Source organism: Polypterus senegalus, chromosome 10 (assembly GCF_016835505.1).
Source record: "Polypterus senegalus isolate Bchr_013 chromosome 10, ASM1683550v1, whole genome shotgun sequence".
Taxonomy (NCBI): Eukaryota; Metazoa; Chordata; class Cladistia; order Polypteriformes; family Polypteridae; genus Polypterus; species Polypterus senegalus.
This window is the reverse complement of record NC_053163.1, coordinates 23,102,513-23,115,833: the sequence shown is the minus strand read 5'-3', so window position 1 is coordinate 23,115,833 and position 13,321 is coordinate 23,102,513. Positions and strand designations below refer to the sequence as shown.

The window sequence follows — 13,321 nt, the reverse complement described above, 5'->3', positions numbered from 1 at the left end:
ATCATAGTAAAACAGGACAAACTTTAAAAATCAATAAACAAACAGGTATCGCTAGATAAGCAGAGGCAAGGTACACTCCAAAATGTAGGTAGACCGACTCGAATGAAGGCTGGCCCTGTCCGGCTCCCCAATTCTTATGTCACATTTCTACCTCCCCTCAGCTTGCAGCCTCTGTCTCGGATTAGCAAGAATAAATCACTCCTGCAAGCGAACTATGATACTTAGCGCAGTGAGTTCGCTAGCTAAGTGGAGGTATGGTACATCACCTGACAGAAGTCACAAAATCAACCGGATTGTTCAAGCAAATTATAGAAAAAACCCGATCTAAATCCGTTAAGTAGTTCTCTCGTTTGCTAGCTAAGTGGAGGTACGGTACATCACCTGAGGCTGACGCGTGAGTGAGGAGGGTCCCCCACCCCCTTCCTTGGCCCTCTGCGTGTCTCTTGGATTGGCACAAATAAATCGGTAGTAGTTCTCTCGTGAAAAGCGGACAGACAGACAGACAGGCAGACAAACATTGGATTTGATATATACAGTATAGAGATGTATTCACTAACTTCGCAAATGAGGATAAATATCATCTGGTCCTGGTGATTTGTTTGATTTCAGCCATTTCAATCTAAACAGTACTTCTCCCTCCATAATTTTCAAATCACTCAGTACCTTCTTAGTAGTTCCTGTTACTGTTTCCTCACAAGTGAAAATGTCAGCAAGATGCAAGTTTAGAAAATCGTGTAATTTCACTGACTGTGTATTCCTGATGGACTTCACCTCCTCCTCCTTGACTGTTCTTTTACTACTAAAACACTGAAAGAATCTGTTTGGATCGTCTTTCACCTTATCTGCAGTAGCTTTCCTAATACCCTTCTTAATGGTTGTTCTCACACATCCTATGGTTAGGACAGGACTTATTAGTCGTTTTTTTTATTCTGTCTTTTATCTTTTTATTCATCAGCTGCTGAGTTTTTTAACTTCTGACTAATTTTAAATATATCTGTCCTGCATCATGTCTACAACATTTTAAAAAAATGTTCTACTGCATCTCTCTACTGTCTCCACACAGCTTATCCTAGTTTATCCATTTTAGACTTTGGAACCACGCATATACTCTTTATTTTCCTCAAGAAAATCTCAGGAAGACCTTGGCCATCACTACCTAGAATGTACTTGGTTTCAGTATATAAACATGAAGTAGAAGTTGCACTAATGGAATCATCTAGGTGCCAAGGAGTGATGGAAGAAGACTAATAGTGTGTTTATTTAGCTCATCATTGATTCTTTTTATTTCAATAGTAGAATGGAGAGTTTATGGTCATTCACTTGCATTCCAGAGTTGGGTGGCCGAAAGCAGACATGGCACACATTTATTAGTCAATACTTATTATTTACTGACATCAAACATTCAGTATCGATGAGATTTACAGAACTGACTCATCCTTACGCAAATCTTTGCCATAATTTAAGTTTTATTTGTTCAGCATGGAAAACCGAGCTTTCCTGTCTTGAGTCAACTGGCACAAGGCCAAATCCCCACCCGTTAGCCACTTAAAAGTGCAAGCAGCTCCCTGGAACATCAGTAAACTAAAGTTCTTCTCTTTGTCAGACTTGTGTGACTATACCTGAAACATGAAGGTGGAAGCAGACCTCTCAAACACACATGATTCGTTTTTGTGCTGTGGATGCATGCAAAAACTGCAGGAGCCTGTCTTTCTCCCGTGTGGGCATGGTTTCTGCATGGAATGCAATAAAGGCCTCAGAAGTGAGACTGGAATAAGCTGTTGCTCTCAATGCAAAAAGGCTCCACTGAAGAGGACAATTCAGGTCCAAAAGTCCTTAGAGGAAGAAGCCACAGTCGATGTGACAAAGAAGAAGAGACTGAGCTCTCTAGTAAATAGAGATTTGGGACCTGGAGAAGTGATGTGCGATTTCTGCTCTGAGACAAAGTGCAAAGCGGTGAAGTCTTGCCTGAATTGCTTGATCTCCTACTGTGGGACCCACATCCGGGTCCACTATGACATTCCCATGTGGAGAAACCACAAGCTGATAGAGCCTGCTGAAAACCTGAAGATGAGAGTCTGCAGTAAACACGAGAAGCCCATGGAGTTATTCTGTCGGACAGACCAGACCTGTATCTGCTACTTATGTGAAGTGAGTGAACATAAGACTCACGATACTTGCTCAACGGAAGAAGAAAGGCAAACAAAGCAGGTAACGAGTGTACTGTCTGATTTCAGTGACATATCAGCTTGAGCTTTCATGGAATAAATTGTGGCAATAGGGCTTTTCTGTATCATTTTTAATTTTAAATAGCAATACCTCTCATAAAGTACCCTGTAAAAATAATTAAACCCTCTTGGCAAATTTATATAACATTATTCCATGCTCATTAAAAAGTATGAGGCAACAATACCGCACGCATCTGCACATGCAGTTCATCAGTAAAATGCTCAGTAAGTGATTAATACAAGGCAAGCGTGGCCATCAGTTACACCACTGGAAAATGACGTTGGTCTCCTCTATGACTTCTTTTAAACAGAACACTGTACTCCGTTTGTTTTTAAACTACTCGCGTTTTTATTGTATATGTCACTTTTTAAATTTACAGCAGAGGTCTCCAGTCCCAGACATGGAGGATTTTGCTCCAAGCAATCTCTGCATTACAGAGATTGGAGATAAAAACTGAATCGACTAAATCAGAAATGCCTAACAGGCAGGATGAAAGAATTTATATTGCATATAATTAAAAAACTCGCTTCATTAAGAGCAGCTTCTAATGTGGAGTTTGGTAAGAGCAAATACGCACCAAGATAATAATTGTAATAACTCTTGTGTTCTGAATATGTTTATGAATGATAGTGAGTACAGCTTGTTATGGCTCAGTGTGTGTGTGTGTTGTGTGTCTTCAGCCTGCAATGGACTGGCGTCCTGTCAAGGGATTTCTCCTGCATTGAGCCCTTTGCTTACTGGGATAGGATTAAGCAGACTTTGAAAATGGCATGGCATGACATAATCTCATATGTTGACTTCTGTGGTTTTGGCTTTTATCCTTACAGCCATACCATCTGCACTTTGGAAGAGGTCATCCACCTGAAGCTAAGCAGGTTTGGGCCCGTCCAGTATTAGGATGGGAGATCCTCTAGGAAAAGCTTAGGTTGTTGCTGGAGGAGGCGTTGGTGAGGCCAGCAGGGGGCGCTTACCCTATGGTCTATTTGTGGATCCCAATACTCCAGTGTAGTGACAGGGATACTGTGCTGTAAAAATGGTGCCAACCTTTTGGATGAGACATAAAACCAAAGTCCTGACTTTTTGTGGTCATAAAAGATGCCTGGGCATCTCTCAAAAAGAGCAGGGTGTACCACGATGTCTTGGCTAAATTGCCCATGACATTCTTGTCCATTCTGGCCCTTTTTCGTCCTCAGCTTTGATGTTATATATATTAGTTTTTCCACGGTTGCCTCAGAACAGCTATGTGGGGCCCAAATAAATGTTAAAACCCAGGGCCCCCCCCGACCCCTAAGTCTGCTCCTGCCTCTCAGCATTTATTCGTAGGCCTTTCATCCTCACACCATTAATCTATTTACTCTCATGTATATTTAGTGAGAACTGTTAGATTACACCATCATACTCTTTAGCTTCCAGGTTTCTGGATAAGGCTGTACCTCATGGAGATATTGCATTTCATAATTACAAAATATATTTTTAAAAGTCATAGACTTTTTAGATCTTTCCCTATTTCAGGATTTCAGGGCATTTTATTTCTTCCTTCTTCTCACTCTACTTTTTATGGGGTTCCCTCCTTATCAATTGAATCTAGGAGGTCACCCAACGCCCTTTATGACACCTTCTTAAACTCGGGTTCTATCTCCACAAAGGGGCTGCTGAAAGGAACACTGGAAGACATCCAGAAAGCAGTTAAGGAGAAGCAAGTGAAGCAGGGCGCAATGAAAGAATCTCCAACACTAATTAAGGTAAGTTTTTGTGATTCTGAAAGATTAGCCATTTGTAATGTTATAAAATGTGTGGTACTGGTCTCTGTATAATAATAATAATAATTCTTTATACTTGTATTGCACTTTTCTCGCTGCTCAAAGCACACTCTAAACATTGAGGAAATGGGAAACAAACCCACAATCTCCTTACTGCAAAGCAGCAGCACTACCTCTCCTATATTATTAGAGCAATATGACAGTACTAGAAAAAAGATCAAGTAGAGCACTGGGTATGAGAAATGAGGAAAGACTGAAGGAGACGAACCTTTCCAGATCAAGCAAGGTTAGCAGAAATGTGATAGAAGTGGCAGAAAATTATGAGGGAACTTTCTATTCTAGTTTCTCATCGAGTCACCAGACAATATCAATTTACACAATTGTATGTTTCTGAACATGACAAATTTAGAGAATGTCTGATATCTTTCCAGCACAGTTGCATTCACTCTGTGACCAGTAGGGGATGTTACCCCAGACACATAAACAAGACACAAGTCCTGAGTTCAAATTAAAGGATTGTTAATGGAAAGTTCCTCTACAACAGGCTTCTTCATAATAACAAACACAAGCACAAATCTCTTCTTCTCTCTTTTCCTTCTCCTTCCACTCCTCCAGGAAAGTTTTTTCTATTTTCCATCCCACTCCAACTTGCCTGGATGAGGTCAAGCAGCCTCTTTTATCGTAGACCTTGGAGGTTTTCCGGTGCTAGGGCATAGCCGGTTGGAAGCACTTCCGGGCCAAGTGGAAGCCCCACAAAATAGGGATCATGGATCCCTGGCCAGTCCCAAGAAATCTGACAAGGTTGTCCCATTTGACTACAGTTTCAAGCATGCCTTGCAGGTATCCATACAGGTTGCATCACCAAGGGATGCTGCTACCTAGCATATCAGTGGAGCCCTAACAGGTGTCCTTCTGTCACACTAGCATCCCAGCCAGGTATTATTCCTCAGGTCAATCAGTATACCCACATCTGCACTGGCATCTCCTGCTTGTCTCCAGGCAGAGGAAGGATAATCTTCACCTTCCTTCTTGTGCCTCTGAATAGCTGGGGCCAGTCCAGGTAAGGAACCTTGCCCATGTGCGCCATCCATCAAAACACCTTTTTCTGACAGCCAATAACATGGCGCCTGACAGAGCCAGTGCTGTACAAAGGGTTAAGAGGTACTTTGAGTTCTCTGCCCTTTTTTGTTTTTCAATTCTATTTTGGTTTGTAAAACATAAGGCATCAGACAGATGAGTTTATCCACAGTATGTGAAGTCCAAAACACCCGTGTTCTTTTTTCCTCTTTGCTGCGCTCATTGACTGTCAGCTCTAATGCCAACAGAGTCCATCCCTATGACTAAAAACAAAATCAAACCTGTTTGATTGCTGCGCGTGTCACGGATCAGTTGGACTGATTTCCTAGATATGTTAGACTAGACCACCGGCCTACAAGGGAGTGTGCAGCAAATTGCCTCTGACTCGCCACGATTATGTAAATGAAACTAGCTGGAAAAGTCATATAATGTGACATAGCCTTACTGTGTCACTCACCTCCTCTCTTAACAATCTCAATTATTGATAACTCTGTGTGTTTTGAAAATCAATGTCTTTGTATGGAGACTTAACTCCTTTACAAGTGCCACTAACTTCCAGCCAATGTTCAGCGTGGTTGTGCGCATTGTGAACTATTTGGCGAATTTAGGCACAGATTACCACAGCAAAACTATATACAAATAAATGGAAAGAAGAGGGTTAATTAATTGAAATGTCAATGGTATTCGAGGAGATATCAAAAAAGGAAACAAATATACAAAAAGGGAAAACAAAATAACAAAATCTATGCCCTCTGAGCTTTAAATATCATTATCCAACTGACCAAAACTCCTCGCCAAACACCCTTTCATAATTACACTGACCTGGTCATGTCTTCCTTCTTGCCCAGCAAGCCCTTGCCAGTACTCACTTTCCTGATTCCAAGCTCACCCAACTGAGGAGTTGAAGGCCCCTAAGAGGCCATTCCAGCTTTTCAAGAAGCACATCCATGTCGACATGGTTTTCTTAGAGACCCTTAGTAGATGCTACAGTAGTTCAGTGTTTCCAGGGGAGCTGATCTACTTACGCGGCAATGTTGTGTGGCCTTCACATTCGCCTCATCTCGTTCCGTTCAATTTCTTCTTGTGGGGCAATCTCAAGTCGAAGGTATACACACACCGAGCTCAAAATCTTGAAGCCCTCAGGGATGCTGTTCACCACAAAATCACTGCTTTTCCCCTTGAAATGGGCGAACGAGTCATGCGAGCATTCAGAAAATGTCTCGAGGAGTGCATTGCTAATGATGGCCACCACCTTGAAGACATCATTTTGAAAACACAGTGAAAAAGATCTGTTTTGTATATCCTTTCTTGTGTCACAATGAAATGTATTTTATCTCACAGAGTTTATGTAGAATAAATGTTTGAAATTGTACTTTTTAGCTCACCATGTAATAGATAGATTATTTGTTGGCACATAACTAAGATTGTATCATGAACCATAACAAACGGCTTTTTTTACTTATACATAAATTTTGGTGTCTGTGTCTCTCCAGATGCCCGAACTACGTGCAAAGATACCATTGCCCTAGGCATCATGGATACATTACAACTATAATATTAACTATACATTAAATTTGTTATAGTCAAAGTCTAGGCAGGTGATGTGAATCCAGCCACTTCGTGATTTGAATATCCAAGTCCATAATCACTACATTTTACAAACACTGGGAAGAGTAAACTGTACACACAACTTCTTTTTTCTCTGACTTTAGGTGGCTGCAAAGAGGGAACGGCAAGAATGTGAGCAGTCTATTAACACCTTGAAAGATTTACTCGCTCAATTCGAAACAAAGATGAGTGATCTGATTACCGAACAAGAAACGAAAGAAATCCAAAAGGCCATAGGGATTGAGAGGCAACTGCAGCAAGAGATTGAGGATTTGAATAGAAGATATAAAGAGATGATAAGGCTTTCCAAGATTGAAGACCACACTCTTTTCTTACAGGTGATATTTCTACATCTTTCAAACTAAACATTAGTGGAATATCTCTATTCTGGATAAAACAAAAAAAACTAACAATTTCTTATTTCTGGTCCTTTGTTGTAGAACTACAAGCCACTTTCTGTCACTTGTGGAGCTGGTGCTTTACCTTCTAAAGTTGTATGCAGAGACTTTTCATCTGAAGAACTAAGGAAAGAGTTGTTGGGTCTGAAAACGACTCTAGAGGACATCAACAAGCGAGGACTGGAGGCAGTCGCTAAAACAGGTATGCATAGCCATTTGAAATTGCCATCTGAGATGTAAAACACCTTTAGAATTAGAGTGACATCACCACCAGAGGGCAGTGTAGATTATACATAAATATTTGGCCAGTGCTACATTTACAAGCAGACAGCACATGTTTAGAGGATGATAAATTCAGGGCTTCTTGAATTAAAGTAGCTGTTTCATGCAGTAATGTTTCTGGCACTTGTGTCCATCACAAATGCACGCAGTCACAACTTTGATCTGGCACTTTGTTTGGGCCCATAGGCTTGTGTAAAGCTGCAACTGTGAGTGCCTGCAGTTACTAATGATTCACCAATCAAAACACAGCATTCACTAGAGCCCACTCTCTCAACTTTGGTGTGCAAAAATGGCAGCGTTCATTTCAAGATGTATTGCTTGTTGCGTGTGGTGAAATGAATAAATGAACAAAAAGTGAGCTAAACATATAAAGAAATAAGCAATAAAAACATTGTGACACTGGTGGGTGCTGTCACTCCTCAAACCCCACAGATAAATGTACAGGACACCAAGTAAAAGTACTAGAAATAATTTTAATTTCTTCTTTTCTTTGATATGGTGCAACAGTGCACCACTACTACCACAATAAACATCCATCCATCCATTTTCCAACCCGCTGAATCTGAACACAGGGTCACGGGGTCTGCTGGAGCCAATCCCAGCCAACACAGGGCACAAGGCAGGAAGTCAACCCACCACAGGACACACACAAACACACCCACACACCAAGGTCAATTTAGAAACACCAATCCACCTAACCTGCATGTCTTTGGACTGTGGGAGGCTTGCACTCGGAGCGCCCGGAGGAAACCCACGCAGACACGGGGAGAACATGCAAACTCCACGCAGGGAGGATTTGGGAAGCGAACCCGGGTCTCCTAACTGCAAGGCAGCAGCGCTACCACTGTGCAACCGTGCCACCCACAATAAACAATAATTACAAATACAATAAATCCTCCTCTCCTCCCAGCAGCGCCGTCACACTACCACCCAACTCTGGCTCCGCTTGCTGGGTTTCCCATAGTCCTTTAAATAGTCCTTGACCCAGAAGTGTTCCTGTTCTTCAGTTCATGTGATTCACTAGCACTTCTGGGTCAGATAAAGACTTATATTTTTCTTCAGCCCGGAAGTAATTCTGCTCTTCTGTCCCAATGACTTGGGAGTATGTCCGGGCCATAGGGAAAATAAAAATCCTTGCGTCTCCCTGCAGCGTCCCACGACGGCACCCACGGCACCCAGCAGGGCTGTGAAACTGAACTCCATCTCCCATGGTGCCCTGCAGTAATCCGGGGCACCTCTATGCTGCAGGGAAGATGACATCTAGTGGCCTGGATGTGTCAGCTGGGATGAGCTGCCGGCCGTCCATCACAACATATTTCACAAATTATTTTATTATTTACATTCACATATCATTGTGTTTTTAATTATCTGTTGTCAGATTTTATAATACATTTATTGCTTTGCAAATGTGTTTATTTCATTTTATCTGAGTGCAAGCCATGAATATCGCTAGTATATATATATATATTGAGTATATCCTCATCGGCCACTTTATTAAGTACACCTTCCTAGTACTGGGTGATTGGACCCCCTTTTGCTTTCAGGACTGCTGTAATTCTTCATGGCATTGATTCAACAAGGTACTCGGGGATCCCTCAGGGATTTTGGTTCATATTGACATGATAGCATCACGCAGTTGCAGCAGATTTGTTGGGTGTACATCCATGATGCAAATCTCTGGTTCTACCACATCCCAAAGGTGTTCTATTGGATTAAGATCTGGTGACTGTGGAGGCCTTTTGAGTTTAGTGAACTCATAGTCATGTACAAGATGTTTAACTCATGTTTATCCTGCTGGAAGTAGCCATTAGAATATGGGTACACTGCGGTCATAAAGAGATGGCCATGGTCAGCCACAATACATAGGTAGACTGTGGCATTTAAATGATGTTCAGTTTGTACTAAGGGGCCCAAAATGTGCAAAGAAAATATCCCCCACAGCATTACACTAACACCAGCAGCCTGCACCACTGATACAAGGCAGAATGGATCCATGCTGTTGATCTCAAATTCTGACTCATCTGAATGTTGCAGCAGAAATCGAGACTCATCAGACCAGGCAATGTTTTTCCAATCTTCTCTTGTCCAATTTTGCTAAGCCCATGTGAATTGCCTGTCCTTAGCTGACAGGAGTGGCCCCCAGTGAGGTCTCCTGCTGCTACAGTCCATCTGCTTCAAGGTTTGACGTGTTGTTCTTTCAGAGATGCTGTTCTGCTTGCCACAGTTGTAACGAGTGCTTATTTGACTTACTGTTGCCTTCCTATCACAAATTCCTATCAAAGCAGTCTGGCCATTCCCCTCTGACCTCTAGCATCAACAAGGCATTTTTTCCCAGAGGACTGCCGTTCACTGGATATTTTCCCTTTATCGGACCATTCTCTGTATATCCTAGAAATCCTAGAAATCCTAGAAATGGTTGTACATGAAAATCCCAATTGATCAGCAATTTCTGAAATACTCAGACCAGCCTGTCTGGCACCAACAATCATGCCACGTTCAAAGTCACTTCAGTCATCTTTCTTCTCCATTCTGATGCTCGGTCTGAACTTCAGCAGGTCGTCTTGACAGTGTCTACATGCCACAATACATTGAGTTGCTGCCATGTGATTGGCTGATTAGATATTTACCTTAACAAGCAGTTGAACAGGTGTACCTTATAAAGTGGCCAGTGAGTGTATGTGTGTTTCTGCGTATATCCATTTGGGTATATTACATGGTGTTTTTGTTTTAATAGGATGTTCGGACTGAAGTAGAATTATACTTTATGAGAGTAATTTTTTCATGTTAGTCATAAACAATGCCTTCTTCCTTCCTGAAGCTTCACAGTTCTATATGTCTATCCTTTGTCAGCAGGTGCAGCTCCAGTTATAACACTGAGGGTGGCTCATCCGAAGAACATAAAGGAACTTATAAAACGTAAGTTACATTCCCTTTCCCATTCATTTTCACAATTATACACAGAAACTCACGAAAGTGTGCCTCTATTCTTTCTGTATCTGTGTCTCCTTCCTTCCATTTCCCACCATTGCCAACTCCAATTCAGGTTTCCAGGGTGTTAGAATCTGTAACTAACACTCAGCACAAGGCAGAAACCAGACTTGGACAAAGCAGTAGTTTACCACCTGGCACGTCATATTTGATAAACTGGATACTATGATGAATATATTGATGTGTATGTATGTTGTGAACCTCGCCCCGGACACAGAAAGGCAGACACGTTAATGTCACCCACAATCACTGGTTTATTTTCCATCTTTTTGTACAACTCTGCTCACCAACCCCCCTCAGTCCAGGCCACTCCAATGCCTTCTCTTTTCTTCTTCTCTTTTTCTCTCTCTCTCTTTCACTCTCTCTCTCTTCTTCTGACCGCCTCCTTCCTCCTCCAGACGTTGCCACTCTTCCACCCGACTCTTGTCAATGACTGGAGGGAGGCGGCCCCTTTTATAGGAACCCGGATGGGTTCCAGCTGCTTCCCGGCAATCTCCCACGGACACACCCCCGTGTGGCGAAAGTGCCGGCTGCGCACCCGGAAGCCGTCCGGGTGTCCACTGTCGTCTTCCCCCCCGGCACTTCCTGGTGTGGCAGAAGTGCCGGGCTCCTGGGATAATCAGGCACTGGGGCGCCGCCTGGCGGTGGCCACGGGTCCCTACAGGGCTGGGCTTCCAAGCCCTCTACCCGAGGCCTCCAGTATAACCAGGACGGACGCCTCCTCTCGGTCTCGGTCTGGTCCTCCTGGGCGTCCACAATGTTTTATTTTTTATTTTGGTTGTTTCTGCCAATGGAGCTGTTGGGGTTGATGCTTCCAGTTGTTCGGTACTCACATTGTTTCTTTATATTGTAGGACAGCCAGTGCCAATTTTGCCATTCCCATCACTTGTACAAAATGGAGTCTTGACACAGGTGCAGAAACCCAGCTTCACCTTCGTACCTGCTTTCCCAAAGGGCGCCTGCTAAATGGCTGAGCTGTTCTACAGCTGTCTTCTCAACAATTTGGTCAGCCTGCTTTCTGATTTGTATCTTCTAATTAAAGGTGTTAAAATCCTTCAAGACCAAAGAGGTCATCTTTCTCCTTACTCCAAGATGGACTGTTATTTTACCTGTTGAACACCAAGCATGGGCCAATAACTGGAAGTGGATTCTGACACAATCACCAGAGACTGAAACCTCCTTTAAATTTAGGTGTTGCACACATCTCTCCAGCTGACCAATAATCTTTGACTTATGCTTTTCCCTGTGAAATTGCAGAGGATGAGACTAATAGCTTAACACCGAGCTGAGGAAGACAACTGCATGCATTGGAGCTAAAAAAACCTACACGGTCTGACACACAAATATATACCACTCCAGCCTTCATCTTGGCTTATCTTTACAAGATAATAAGAACTCTTAATAGCCGTGATTAACTCTGTCAGGTAAACTTCTAGATTTAACTAATTTGCAGAAAGAGGCCTCAAATCATGTCCTAACAGTCTAGCCACCTCTAACCTGTTTTGATTTGTGGTCTTTTTAAATTATTTGCTCATCTCCTTGTGCTTTATCAATCTCATATTAAATGTGGATATCATTATTTTTATAGTTAGGGAACCCAATTTTGCCATTAGCTTCTTTGATAACAGATCATTTTCTAATGGCTATATATTTTCTGTGGCTTTTTCTGACACCATCTTTATTTTCCAATCCCAGGCACCTCCATTTTGAGAATTAGTTACTGTAGTGTTGAAACAACCCTTGGAGGTGTGCAGTGCTGACGTCATCCTCACAATAGGCTAAAAGTTCAGCACCGGGAGCTTCCTGGTCACCTGAGTTTGCAAATAAATCAACAGAAATCTCTGTGTGTTGTCGTTAGGGTTCATTTTTAGCGTCATAGACTCTTTTCCTGGCGTCGATGTTGATTTTTAGTTTAGCGATTTGGTTTGATGAAATGTAGAACAGACCCTTTCTTCTGGCATTTTTCATGTTTCTTTTCATGGTCACCTCCATTATTTTGACAGCAAACATAATATAACCCACCACAGTGAATACAAGTAAGGACAAGCAGACTGTGAGGGCACTCTAAAATTCCAGAAGTTAATGAGAAATCTTGTAAAATCAAGAAGAAGAATGGCAAAATCTTCAAAAGAGTAAATAACAGCCAACATCTCCTGTGTAGTATTTTTGTTTGTCTCATCTGACTTCTAGCATTATCTTTTAAGTTAATACTGTATATAAATAATTGTACAATTTCTAACATTCTTGTATATATCATTAAATCATACTATTTTGTTTCTTAAAACAAATGTAATTCAGTTACCTTAATATAAGTTGTATGATGAAAGAAATCCACCATATAAAGTTTCTTTTAATAAATGTTCAAAGTCACAATACTGAACTAAGAACCTTGGCAATTCAAAACTGAACCTTTGGCTCAGATAGAATATCAAGAAGCTAGCAATGATTAAGCAGCCAGCAATTAGGAGACCTGAAACTTTTTTTTCCTAAACAAAGTCTCTAAAAACTTAAGATTGAATTGAAATCATTGAACTCAGGACTCTAAATCCAATCTCAAGAAAATTCTGGAGTCAAAGTCATAAGTCTTTTAAATGGCTGCTATGTATTAATATAAACCCTGTATCCTTACCAATTTGAACTTTGTATTCTTAATCAGGGGGAGTCAACTGGAGGTCTGCAGTGGTTGCAGCTTTTCATCCCAACCAGTTTCATAATTAGAAGTCTGGCCTAGCAGATCTTGAAACTTGGTGTTTAATTATGGATTCTTCTTTCATTCTTCCAGAGCAGATCTTTAGCACATTGTTGGTTTTTCGTTTTCTGAAAATATGATCTATATGTGTTGTGGTCCAGAACAGATTTGTAGCTCTTGGTCCTTCCCTTCCCTCTCTTTTATTTCAAAATATTGAACGTTGTGTTTATTTTAGTTTTATATTTACATTATTGGCTTAGCATTTATCCATAGTGACTTACAAAAGAGGTCAA

The 13,321-nt window shown here is 41.5% G+C and overlaps 1 protein-coding gene across 1 annotated transcript; it reads left to right on the top strand.

Moving 5' to 3' along the window:
- The first annotated feature begins 1,592 nt into the window (after positions 1-1,592).
- Positions 1,593-12,560, top strand: LOC120536943 (tripartite motif-containing protein 29-like). The gene is made up of 6 exons (XM_039765518.1): positions 1,593-2,208; positions 3,873-3,968; positions 6,776-7,009; positions 7,112-7,271; positions 10,202-10,267; positions 11,193-12,560. Exons 1-6 carry the CDS (start codon positions 1,627-1,629, stop codon positions 11,303-11,305), a joined length of 1,251 nt encoding a protein of 416 aa, XP_039621452.1. The 5' UTR covers positions 1,593-1,626; the 3' UTR covers positions 11,306-12,560.
- Positions 12,561-13,321: the final 761 nt, after the last annotated feature.